We start from the raw sequence: 12,655 nt of genomic DNA, 5'->3' as shown, positions 1-12,655 counted from the left end.
TAACAAGAAGTAGGGCTGTCCCGATACCAATATTTAGTCGATACTTTTCGGTACTTTTCTAAATAAAGGGGACCACAAAAAATGGCATTATTGGCTTTATTTTAACAAAAAAATCTTACGATACATTAAACATATGTTTATTATTGCAAGTTTGTCCTTAAATAAAATAGTAAACATACAAAACAACTTGTCTTTTAGTAGTAAGTAAACAAACAAAGGCTCCTAATTAGTCTGCTGACATATGCAGTAACATATTGTGTCATTTATACACCTATTATTTTGTCAACATTATAAAGGACAAGCTGTAAAAATTGATTAATTAATCTACTTGTTCATTTACTGTTAATATCTGCTTACTTTCTCTTTTAACATGTTCTATCTACACTTCTGTTAAAATGTAATAATCACTTATTCTTCTGTTGTTTTGATACTCTACATTAGTTTTGGATGATACCACAAATTTGGGTATCGATCCGATACCAAGTAGTTACAGGATCATACATTGGTCATATTCAAAGTCCTCATGTGTCCAGGGACATATTTCCTGACTTTATAAACATAATATGAAAAAAGTATCATAGTAGTATCGACTAGATACGCTATTGTACTTGGTATCATTATAGTGTATGTCAGGTGTAGATCCACCCATGGCATTTGTTTACATTCAGGGGTGCTAGTGGTGTGTAGCTATTCCTCGTCCTGCAGTGATAATGCTACTTGTAAAAAACTCACTTTATTTGTCGCCATGGAGGTGAGGATTAGTGATTTAGAAGTATAAACAGTCGACTGGATGGACGTTAGCCGCTAGCTAGCTAGCCATGTCTTAAAGCACCTCTTCCTGAGGGCGTTTCAGTGTTATAACTTCACCTTTATCTTCAGTTTTTAAGCCAAAATGCGTCCGTTCTCCCTTTTCTGTCTACACACTGTGTCTGCTTGTAAGTACTCTGTGAATGTGCGCTGCCGAACATGCTCCTCTGCTCGTAAAACCAGCAATGTCAGGACGCGATTACGCGCCGCCATGTTCATTAAAAAAATAAAAATAAATGGCGAACCGGTACTTTTCAAACAGTATAGTGGACCCCGACTTAAACAAGTTGAAAAATGTATTCGGGTGTTACCATTTAGTGGTCAATTGTACAGAATATGTACTGTACTGTGCAATCTACTAATAAAAGTCTCAATGAATCAATAAAAACCGTTTTTGATTCATTAGTACCGCGATACTATACAAGTACCGGTATATCGTACAAACCTAATAAGAAGCAGTGCATATTTAATCCTACACCAGCAATTACTGATAGTTTTTTCACTTCCTATGTTGAAGAAGTCACCAAAATAAAACAAGCAATTATTCCGTGGTTAGTTTGAATGAGCTATAGGTGTGCGAGTACGGAAAAAGTGTCCTCCTGAACGGATACTTTCCAGACTAATCGTCATAATTGTCATGTGACTTCATGATGAATCTGTCATTACAGGCCACATTTACCTTTTTAAACCGCCTTCAAAATAAAAACGAAAAATATACACAAGGAGTGGCAACACATTACGTTCACCCTGCATGTTGTGACGCGTTCAAGAGCGACCGGCGCGTCATTTACTTTAATTGTTTCCAAAGAGTGTCTGTAATACGGCAGTAAAACGGCAAATCAAACAAAACAGAAGTCATTGTCATGGACCCACCAGCTGCGGAAGCTTGACGTTTTTTTTATAACAAGAAGCAGTGTATATTTAATCCTACACCAGCAATTACGGATAGTTTGTTCACTTCCTGTGTTGAAGAGTCAACAAAATAAAACAAGCAATTATTCCGTGGTTAGTTTTAATGAGGTGTGTGATTATGGAAAAAGTGTCCTCCTGGATGGATGGATACCTTCCAGACTAATCGTCATCATCGTCATTCAAGGCCACATTTACTTTTTTAAGCTGCCTTCAAAATAAAACTGAAAAATACACAGGGAGTGCCAACACATTATGTTGTGATGCGTTCAAGAGCGACCCACGTCGCCGTCCGGCGCTTCATTTACTTTAATTGTTTCCAAATTGTGTCTGTAACACGGCAGTAAAACGGCCGATCAAACAAAACACTAGCTCTCCAATCAGCTAAATAGACTCAATAACTCCACGGTGACGTTTTGGTGAATTTATTGAAGAATCTGTGAAACTGAAACAAAACAAAAAGAACGCCATTGTAAGTTAATAATACTAACACGGACACTCGTAAACGCTTTAATGACATTTTGGCACCCCCTATTGGTTGTGATCGAAACGCTTTGGCAAACATGCTAGCATGTTGCAGGTATCCTAGACGTTTTATCATAACGAGAAGCAGTGCAATATTTAATCCTACTCCAGCAATTACGGATTGTTTTTTTCACTTCCTGTGTTGAAGAGTCAACCAAAATAAAACAAGCAATTATTCCCTGGTTAGTTTGAATGAGGCGTGTGATTATGGAAAAAGTGTCCTCCTGGATGGATGGATACCTTCCAGACTAATCATCATCATCGTCATACCCAGGCCACATTTACCTTTTTAATCCGCCTTCAAAATAAAACCGAAAAATAGACAGGGAGTGGCAACACATTATGTTGTTCACTTCCTGTGTTGAAGAGTCAACAAAATAAAACGAGCAATTATTCCGTGGTTAGTTTGAATGAGGCGTGTGATTATGGAAAAAGTGTCCTCCTGGATGGATGGATACCTTCCAGACTAATCATCATCATCGTCATTCAAGGCCACATTTACTTTTTTAATCCGCCTTCAAAATAAAACCGAAAAATAGACAGGGAGTGCCAACACATTATGTTGTGATGCGTTCAAGAGCGTCCCACGTCGCCGTCCGGCGCTTCATTTACTTTAATTGTTTCCAAATTGTCTCTGTAACACGGCAGTAAAACGGCCGATCAAACAAAACACTAGCTCTCCAATCAGCTAAACAGACTCAATAACTCCACGGTGACGTTTTGGTGAATTTATTGAGGAATCTGTGAAACTGAAACAAAACAAAAAGAACGCCATTGTAAGGTAATAATACTAACACGGACACTCGTAAACGCTTTAATGACATTTTGGCACCCCCTATTGGTTGTGATCGAAACGGTTTGGCAAACATGCTAGCATGTATCCTAGACGTTTTATCATAACGAGAAGCAGTGCAACATTTAATCCTACACCAGCAATTACGGATTGTTTGTTCACTTCCTGTGTTGAAGAGTCACCAAAATAAAACGAGCAATTATTCCGTGGTTAGTTTGAATGAGGCGTGTGATTATGGAAAAAGTGTCCTCCTGGATGGATGGATACCTTCCAGACTAATCATCATCATCGTCATTCAAGGCTACATTTACTTTTTTAATCCGCCTTCAAAATAAAACCGAAAAATAGACAGGGAGTGCCAACACATTATGTTGTGATGCGTTCAAGAGCAACCCACGTCGCTATCCAGCGCTTCATTTACTTTAATTGTTTCCAAACCGTGTCTGTAACACGGCAGTAAAACGGCCGATCAAACAAAACACTAGCTCTCCAATTAGCTAAACAGACTCAATAACTCCACGGTGACGTTTTGGTGAATTTATTGAAGAATCTGTGAAACTGAAACAAAACAAAAAGAACGCCATTGTAAGTTAATAATACTAACACGGACACTCGTAAACGCTTTAATGACATTTTGGCACCCCCTATTGGTTGTGATCGAAACGCTTTGGCAAACATGCTAGCATGTTGCAGGTATCCTAGACGTTTTATCATAACGAGAAGCAGTGCAATATTTAATCCTACACTAGCAATTACGGATTGTTTTTTTCACTTCCTGTGTTGAAGAGTCAACCAAAATAAAACAAGCAATTATTCCCTGGTTAGTTTGAATGAGGCGTGTGATTATGGAAAAAGTGTCCTCCTGGATGGATGGATACCTTCCGGACTAATCATCATCATCGTCATTCACGGCCACATTTACTTTTTTAATCCGCCTTCAAAATAAAACCGAAAAATAGACAGGGAGTGGCAACATATTATGTTGTTCACTTCCTGTGTTGAAGAGTCACCAAAATAAAACAAGCAATTATTCCGTCATTAGTTTGAATGAGCTACAGGTGTGTGATCACGGAAAAAAGTGTCCTCCTAATCGTCGTGTGACTTCATGTTGAGTCTGTCACTCCAGGCCACATTTACCTTTTTAGTACGGCTTCAAAATAAAAACGAAAAAAACTAGGCAGGGAGTGGCAACAGGTTATGTTGCGATGCGTTCAAGAGGGACCCGCGTCGCCGTCTGCCGCTTCATTTACCTAACGATCGATCAAACGCGGAATGGCAGGGAAAACCCAAAACAGGAAGTGCGCCCGCGTATCAGACGCCGGCCCGACCCACTTTTTCAACAGGCGGCTCGGGGGGAAAGGTCAAGAGTAGCACATCCAGCAGGAAGCAGCTGTCGGGGCGAAAGCTGCCGGGGGTGTTCTCTCAGAGTTCATTGTCGCCGCCGTCGAGACCAGACGGGTCAGCCATGGCCGTGGGGGAGGGGCGCTGGTATTTAAAGATATGTGACACACAACAGTGTGTGGTTGTGCGTGTCTGACACACAACAGTGTGTCACTGCAGCGTTACAAAAGGAGTTGTACTCCTCAGTCAATATGGTAGTAGCTTATAGTGTTGCATGTACGAATCCTCTCCGGACCAGGAATATAAGACAACATTTATTTTTCAGACTTTTCTCTACGGGAAAAAAAGGTTGTCTTGTATTCGGTTCAACACGGTAGTGGCTAAGTGTGGTCGTTAGCTATGTTTTTTGTTTCCCGTATGTTCAAATAGAACTATTTAAGGTCGGCCCACATGTTAATTACCATGTGTAAATCCTCTTTACACACAGAATATAAGACGACATGTATTTTTCAGACTTTTTTTCTACGATTATACCTTGGTCAATACGGTAGTAGCTTATTGGGTCGGACTCCTGTTGGTTTTAATGTATTCATCCTCTCTAGACCACGAGTATAAGACAGCCTGTCTTTTTCAGACTATTTTCTATTGGGAAAAATTGCCGTCTTATATTTGGTTCCATACGGTAGTATCTTAGTGTGGTCGTTAGCTATGTTGTTTGTTTTCCGTATGTTCAAATAGAATTATTTCAGATCGGTCCACATGTTAGTTTCCCTGTGTAAGTCCCCTCGAGACACAGAATATAAGACAACATTTCTCTACGGTGAAAATTTGTCGTATACCTGGGTCAATACGGTAGTAGCTTATCGTGTCAGACACCTGTTGGTTTGCATACAAAATTCCTCTCTAGACTCCGGCTATAAGACAACATGTCCCTTTCAGACTTTTTTCTAGGGAATAAATACAGTCTTACATTCAGGTCATCGTCGTCATCGGTTCATGTTTTTTGTCTATATTCAATTGCAACTCTTCGAGGTTAGGAACCCTCTTGGTTTGCATGTACGAATCCTCTGCGGCCCAGGAATATAAGACAACCTGTCTTTTTCAGACTTTTCTCTACGGGGAAAAAAGGTCGTCTTGTATTCGGTTCAATACGGTAGTAGCGAAGTGTGGTCGCTAGCTATGTTTTTTGTTTCCCGTACGTTCAAATTGAACTATTTAAGATCGGCCCACATGTTAATTACCATGTGTAGGTCCTCTTTAGACATAGAATATAAGACGACATGTATTTTTCAGACTTTTGTCTACGGTTATACCTGGGTCAATACGGTAGTAGCTTATTGGGTTGGCCTGTTGGTTTGCATGTAAAATTTCTCTCTAGACTCCGACTATAAGACAACCTGACTTTTTCAGACTTAATTATATAATTTCAGTCTTAAATTTAGATCAACATCGTCATCAGTTCATGTGTTTTACCTATAACATAAGACGACCTGTTTTTTCCCCCAGACTTCTTTAATGTCGGTGTTGTTTTTTGTTTCCCGTATGTTCAAATGTAATTATTTGAGGTTAGACCATCTAAATCATGTCTAGCCCCCTGAATACAAGACGACCTATCTTTTTCCGACTTTTTTTAAAGGTAAAAAAAAAAAAAAAAGTTTAATTTGTGTCAATATTGTGGCATTGTTGTGGTTGTCAGCCATGTTTTTTTACATTTTACATTCGAATAGAATTCTTTGTACGTACGATTGAAGATGGATATTTCCGACTTCCCAGCTGTCTTGAAAGCATCGCAAATGCCTCTCTACTTCAAAGAACTAACATTAATGTTTATGTGGTTACGCTTCCGGTTTAATGTGTTTGCAAAGGTAAATAATTGACTGCTAATTCTTTGGGGGGCATTTTTGCCATGCGTGTCATCACATGAGTCCTTCAAATCCAAATATTAACATAGTGAGAGTGCATCGCTCGACAAAGACTCGCTGGTGACTAAGTGTTGCTGCATTCACTTCCTGCGTGACTCAGCGTCTTTAATGTGGCGACGCTGACATTTCCACGCGTGGTGAAGGACACGCGGGTCGAGGCGCAAGCACGCACTCCTAAGTAGTGCATAGTCTGGCGACTCTTATTTGAAAAGCCTACACAATGCGCAGGAAGTGGCGGCGAGTTCATTAGCGTGACGAGTTCAGGGGGGCGGAAGGTCGTGGCGTTTCGGCGACACAGCCGCCTCCGACGGGAAAACGCTCTCCCCGCGGCTTCCCATGACGTCTCGGAAGGAGGGCGAGATTTAATTCAGTCATGGACATTGTCACGATGCACGCCAATCAGCCTGCACAAAGACGCCCTTTAAAGAGCGTGATGATGTCACCCGCCTCGCAAAGGTCGCCCTTGAAGGTCACGATGTGCTGAGTGGGAACTTGACTAATAGGGCAATGACAGAGAAGTCGAGTTAGCGGCTTTTACTTTCTACACTTCCTGCCTCATTTCCTGTCTGATGTCATCAGAGATGTCAGGAAGAGATTTCTTCTCCGCCATTCTTCCGTCTTCCGACCGAGTTCTCGGGGGAATTCGCCAGACTGTATCGCGTTTCACGTTTGGGTGAGCTGCGCTGAGACGGTTCCAGGATTAGTCACCTGCTGGCCCTCGCACGGGTGTTCAATTTGGGACGGAACTTTGACTTTGACACTTTCAGCAACACTCCCTTGGGAGGATAACAGAGTTAGTAGGATTTGGGTTTTGGGGGTTTAGTTTAGTTTATTAAGGATCCCCATTAGTCTACACCGCAGTGGAGACTATTCTTCCTGGGGTCCAGGCAAAAAACATCACACAATCACAAAATAAAAGATTACAATTAGAGATGTCCGATAATATCGGACTGCCGATATTATCGGCCGATAAATGCTTTAAAATGTAATATCGGAAATTATCGGTATCGGTTTCGAAAAGTAAAATGTACGACTTTTTAAAACGCCGCTGTGTACACGGACGTAGGGAGAAGTACAGAGCGCCAATAAACCTTAAAGGCACTGCCTTTGCGTGTAGGCACAGTCACATAATATCTACGGCTTTTCACACACACAAGTGAATGCAATGCATACTTGGTCAACAGCCATACAGGTCACACTGAGGGTAGCCGTATCAACAACTTTAACACTGCCACACTGTGAACCCACACCAAACAAGAATGACAAACACATTTCGGGAGAACATCTGCACCGTAACACAACATAAACACAACAGAACAAATACCCAGAAGCCCTTGCAGCACTAACTCTTCCGGGACGCTACAATATACACCCCCCGCTACCCCCTAACCCACCCCACCTCAACCTCCTCATGCTCTCTCAGAGAGAGCATGTCCCAAATTCCAAGCTGCTGTCTTGAGGCATGTTAAAAAAAAAAAGCACTTTCTGACTTCAATAATAAATATGGCAGTGCCATGTTGGCATTTTTTTTTCCATAATTTGAGTTGATTTATTTTGGAAAACCTTGTTACATTGTTTAATACATCCAGCGGGGCATCACAACAAAATTAGGCATAATAATGTGTCAATTCCACGACTGTATATATCGGTATCGGTTGATATCGGAATCGGTAATTAAGAGTTGGACAATATCGGAATATCGGCAAAAAAGCCATTATTGGACATCTCTAATTACAATGCAGTACAACATGATCAATAATAAAATGTTGTAATACAAAAATAGCAACAACAAAGAACAAAAAAAAACTAACTTCGAGTTTACATAATAATGTTCATACCAAGGATAAAAAGAGCAATATAAAAATAGATATATATATTTTAGCAAAAATAAAACCAAGAACCAATGGCCTATAATATACACATTCGTCTACCAAAGACAAACAATAAGTGACCAAAAAGTACCATCCATCCATTTCCTACTGCTTGTCCCATAATCAATAAAATAGTCTATAATCAATAAAAACCAGTCATGACATTAGGTACAATCTAGAATAATCTCTTTCCGCAATACTTCCTAAAATACCACAACGGAGACCCCCGGATTGTTGAACAACTTAAGCTGTACATCAAGCAAGAATGAGGAAGAATTCCACCTGAAAAGCTTCAAAAATTGGTCTCCTCAGTTCCCAAACGTTTACTGAGTGTTGTTAAAAGGAAAGGCCATGTAACACAGTGGTAAAAAATGCCTCTGTGACAACTTTTTTGCAACGTGTTGCTGCCATTAAATTGGATTTTATTTTAAAGCACCTCTTCCTGAGGGTTTCAGTGTTATAACTTCACCTTTATTGTTAGTTTTTAAGCCAAAAATGCGTCCGTTCTCCCTTTTCTGTCTACACGCTGTGCCTGTTTGTAAGTACTCTGATTGTGCGCTGCCGAACATGCTCCTCTGCTCGTAAACCAGCAATGACACGACTTGACGACGATGCGGTGCGCGGGGGTGGGGGGGGGGTGTTGGACCGGTACTTTTTAGAGGCGGTATAGTACCGAATATGATTCTGTCACGACTGGGACCATGGCTTGGTTTGTTCTCCCGAGGTGCAAGTGAATTGGACCAGATGTGGCGTGAAGGTGAATACATGATTTATTTAAACACTATAACTACAAAAAAAAGTACAAACGAAAAGTGCGCACAGTGGCGGAGAAACGACTTGGCTATGAAAACAAATACCGTATTTTCCGCACCATAAGGCGCCCTGGGTTATAAGCCGCGCCTTCAATGAACGGCATATTTCAAAACTTTGTCCACCCATAAGCCGCCCCGTGTTGTAAGCCGCATCTAACTGCGCTAAAGGAATGTCAAAAAAACAGTCATGGAATCGTATATCAACATGGACGGAGCTGCTGAAAAAAGCCACCCGGCCTCTTCGCGTAAACTTAAACTTACCTTAACCACTCGCTCATCTTTTCTTCATCCATCCCTTCGAGTTAGCTTTTATGATGACGCCGGCTGGAAAGGTCTCTTTTGGCAAGGTCTTCCTTTTGAATATCACCATGGGTGGAAGTTTCTGGCCATTAGCATGGCAAGCTAGAACCACAGTGAAGGATGACTTCTCATTCCCTGTGGTGCGAATATTCACCGTACGTGCTCCCGTTGTATCCACAGTGCGGTTCACAGGAATATCAGTTGCTGTGAAATAGTAATCCGTGTGCGGATGGAGAGATTGCGTCTTTTCATGAACCGGATCCCTGTCACTTGGTAGGAGCCATTTTGTGGTCTTTACAGATGTAAACACACAAAGGAAATGAAACGTACGGTATATCCGCGCGCTTTTTCTTCTTCTACGCGGGCGGGTGGTTGCTTACAGTAGAAGAAGAAGCGCTTCCTGTTCTATGGGGGCGGGTGCTTACCTTGGCGGTTGCTTGCGTAGAAGAAGAAGCGCTTCCTGTTCTACCGGGAAAAAAGATGGCGGCTGTTTACCGAAGTTGCGAGACCGAAACTTTATGAAAATGAATCTTAATATTTATCCATATATAAAGCGCACCGGGTTATAAGGCGCACTGTCAGCTTTTGAGAAAATTTGTGGTTTTTAGGTGCGCCTTATAGTGCGGAAAATACGGTACTTGCACAAAGGCAGAAACTATGAACAACAAAAAACACTAACTGTGGCTTAATAAACAAAAACTTACTTGGCATGGAACCGGCATGAAAAAAGAGCAGCAAGGGTCATAAGGGTGTGGAGAGTGTGCAGAAGCATAAATGCGGGATGTCGTCAGAACGACAAACTGAAAACAATGAACTTAAATACTATAGACATGATTAACGAAAACAGGTGCGTGACTCAAAACGTGAAACAGGTGCGTGACGTGACAGGTGAAAACTAATGGTTGCTATGGTGACAAAACAAAAGTGCACGAAAAGTCCAAAAACAAAACCGAACATGACCAAAACAAAAACATGATCACACAGACATGACAGATTCATTAGTATCACGGTGCTAAACTAATACCGGTACAACCCTAGCCTCGGGTTAAGTTTAGGGTTAGGATTGGGTTTAGTCTTGCATTTTCAATTCTCATCATCTTCCTCTCTTCTTCAGGTGTTCTATGTGTCCGACCTGTTCAAGCCCAGGGTCAAGCCGGCCACGCCCCCTCCGTCGCCCATTAAGAAGGAGCTGCTGCCCTCCTCTGACATCATCGAGAGGAACAACCACCACAACATGGTGTGAGGCGGCCCCTTCCTCCTCCTCCTCCTCCTCATCCTCCCCCGCGACAGGGCGGCCAATCCGGGCGCTGCTTTTCTCCCATTGGACAGTAGAATGTAGCGGCCCCTCCCATCTTTTCCTCTCATCCCTACTGCGGATCGGGACTTCCGCCCGCATTACGTTATCGACTAATCAACGGCAATCCGAAAGCGATTTTTAACGAGGAAACCGACAGGCGGGGCTTGATGGAAGGTCATTAAAAAAAAAAAAAAAAAAAACGTATTAAAGAAAATGAAGAAATTCTAGCGATGTTTACTCGCTGAAGTCTCCGTGGCCTTGGAGGAGCAACAACTTCCTGTGCGGCAGGAAGGATTTGACTGCAGCAAAATGTAATTTAAAGCACTGTTTGTTTGTTTGTTTGTTTGGAAGTTCACCACTCGCTGCCTGGCGCGCCTCCCGGGGCGAAAACTCCCAACTTTTTCCTGACGTCAGCCCTTCAGGCTGTCCACGGAGCGCGCTCAGTGCAGCCCAAACCGGGGATGTTGCATTGAATTCGAGGCGGGTGGGCGTGGCTTACGTAAGGGGTGGGGCTTGGCCGTGCCACACCCCCCTCTGAAAAGGCTGGGCCACATGGTGTGGGGATGATTGGGGCTCCCCCCTGCTGGCGGGGAGGGGCTTCAACGCAACCCAATGACGGGGGGGCGGGTGTTGTTGATGTTGTTGTTGTGAATAAGTGTGTACAGGTGTGTGAGCGTTGTGCGCTGTCAAACGTTTTTGCGTGTGTCCAAAAACAAACCCTGTGTAAAAAAAAAAGAGTTGTGGTTCTAAAAAAAACTGTGGATCGATAATGTTCCTTCTAATTGTCACAGCTCCAGTTTCGGTCGTCACATTGTTGCACATCTTCATCGTACAGTCCGTCCGATCACTTCTCAAAGACATGATATCTTGTTTTTATATATATATATATATATGTATAAATAATGTATAGATCACTAAAAAACAAAAAAAGTAACCGTGTACATGTTTATATATATCCACTATGATTACAGACCTGTGTTCTCTACCAAGTGCTGCTTGGAACGCAATCAGCCGACAAGACTTTTTGTATTTAGCTGAGTCGACAAGTGTAGATTGTCATAGTAAAGTTTGTACTACGCACCCCATTTTATTACAGTCCATATTAGTATTTTTGTATTGTCTGGTGGTGTTTTTTTTGTATGGAAGAAATAAATAGTGGCAATGCTGTTGTTTGTTCTGCAAAAGTGTACTTAGCTCTACTACGTGTGCTTTGAAATAAAAAGCTCATCAAGAACTGTCATTGGCTTTGAAGTGTTTGTCCAAGTAAATACTCTACATGATTATTGTGTGAATGCTCCAAAGCAAAGATCATATATTTATTCAACTTCTTCTTCTACGCGCGCTCTACCGTTCACATTTTTCAGCCGATTCAAACTGTTCGAACTCCAAACTGTTCAGCCTATTCGGGGATCACGGGTTTTCCCTTGACGAATTCCAAAAATTCCCAGATTTCCTGGAATTCCAGGTTTTCCAGTACACTTTCCCCCATTCAAAATGAATTGGCCATTTTTCAAACTTCCGCCATTTCCACATTTTTCAAACCATTCTACCGCAAACACATTCCACTACTCCAAACTGTCATTTTTCCAAATTCAAAAAAAATTCCAGGAATTCTCAGAATTCCCGTTTTTTTTCAAACCTTTTTTTCCCTCTTTTTTCTCCTCCCCCATTTTTCAACCCACTTCAACCGTTCTGTCAAAACATTCCTCTTCGTTAGGACAAAAAACAAAGTTGTTTTTTGAACTGGAAAAATTCCCAGTTTTCCCAAAATTCCAGGAATTCTGTAATATTATTTCTCTATTAAAAATGTTACTACTTCAACAAAAATTCTATTCAAGTTTTTTTTTTTTATCATTTTCCCAAAAATTTTTACCGAAATGACCAAATTTTTTGGTCATTTCCATTTAAACCAATGGGACATTCTTCAAAGTTCCACAATTCCCACATTTTTCACCCGATTAAAACCGTTCCAACTTCAAACTGTTCAGCCTATTTGGGAATCGTGGGCTTTCCCTTGACAAATTCCAAAAATGTCCAGATTTCCCAGAATTCCAGGTTCTCCAGGACATTTTTCCCAT

The 12,655-nt window shown here is 41.5% G+C and overlaps 1 protein-coding gene across 2 annotated transcripts in view; it reads left to right on the top strand.

Moving 5' to 3' along the window:
• The window catches only part of plpp3 (phospholipid phosphatase 3), an 87,968-nt gene extending 76,151 nt beyond the window's left edge, over positions 1-11,817 (top strand). For both annotated transcript variants that reach the window (XM_061978211.2, XM_061978210.2), the window contains exon 7: positions 10,395-11,817. In XM_061978211.2, coding sequence (XP_061834195.1) covers positions 10,395-10,523 — 129 coding nt within the window. In that variant the 3' untranslated portion in view covers positions 10,524-11,817. The remainder of the gene's footprint in view (positions 1-10,394) is intronic.
• Positions 11,818-12,655: the final 838 nt, after the last annotated feature.

This window comes from Nerophis lumbriciformis, linkage group LG18 (assembly GCF_033978685.3).
Source record: "Nerophis lumbriciformis linkage group LG18, RoL_Nlum_v2.1, whole genome shotgun sequence".
In the NCBI taxonomy this organism is placed as follows: Eukaryota; Metazoa; Chordata; class Actinopteri; order Syngnathiformes; family Syngnathidae; genus Nerophis; species Nerophis lumbriciformis.
The sequence above is the reverse complement of the archived record's forward strand: the minus strand, read 5'-3'. Positions and strand labels throughout refer to the sequence as shown.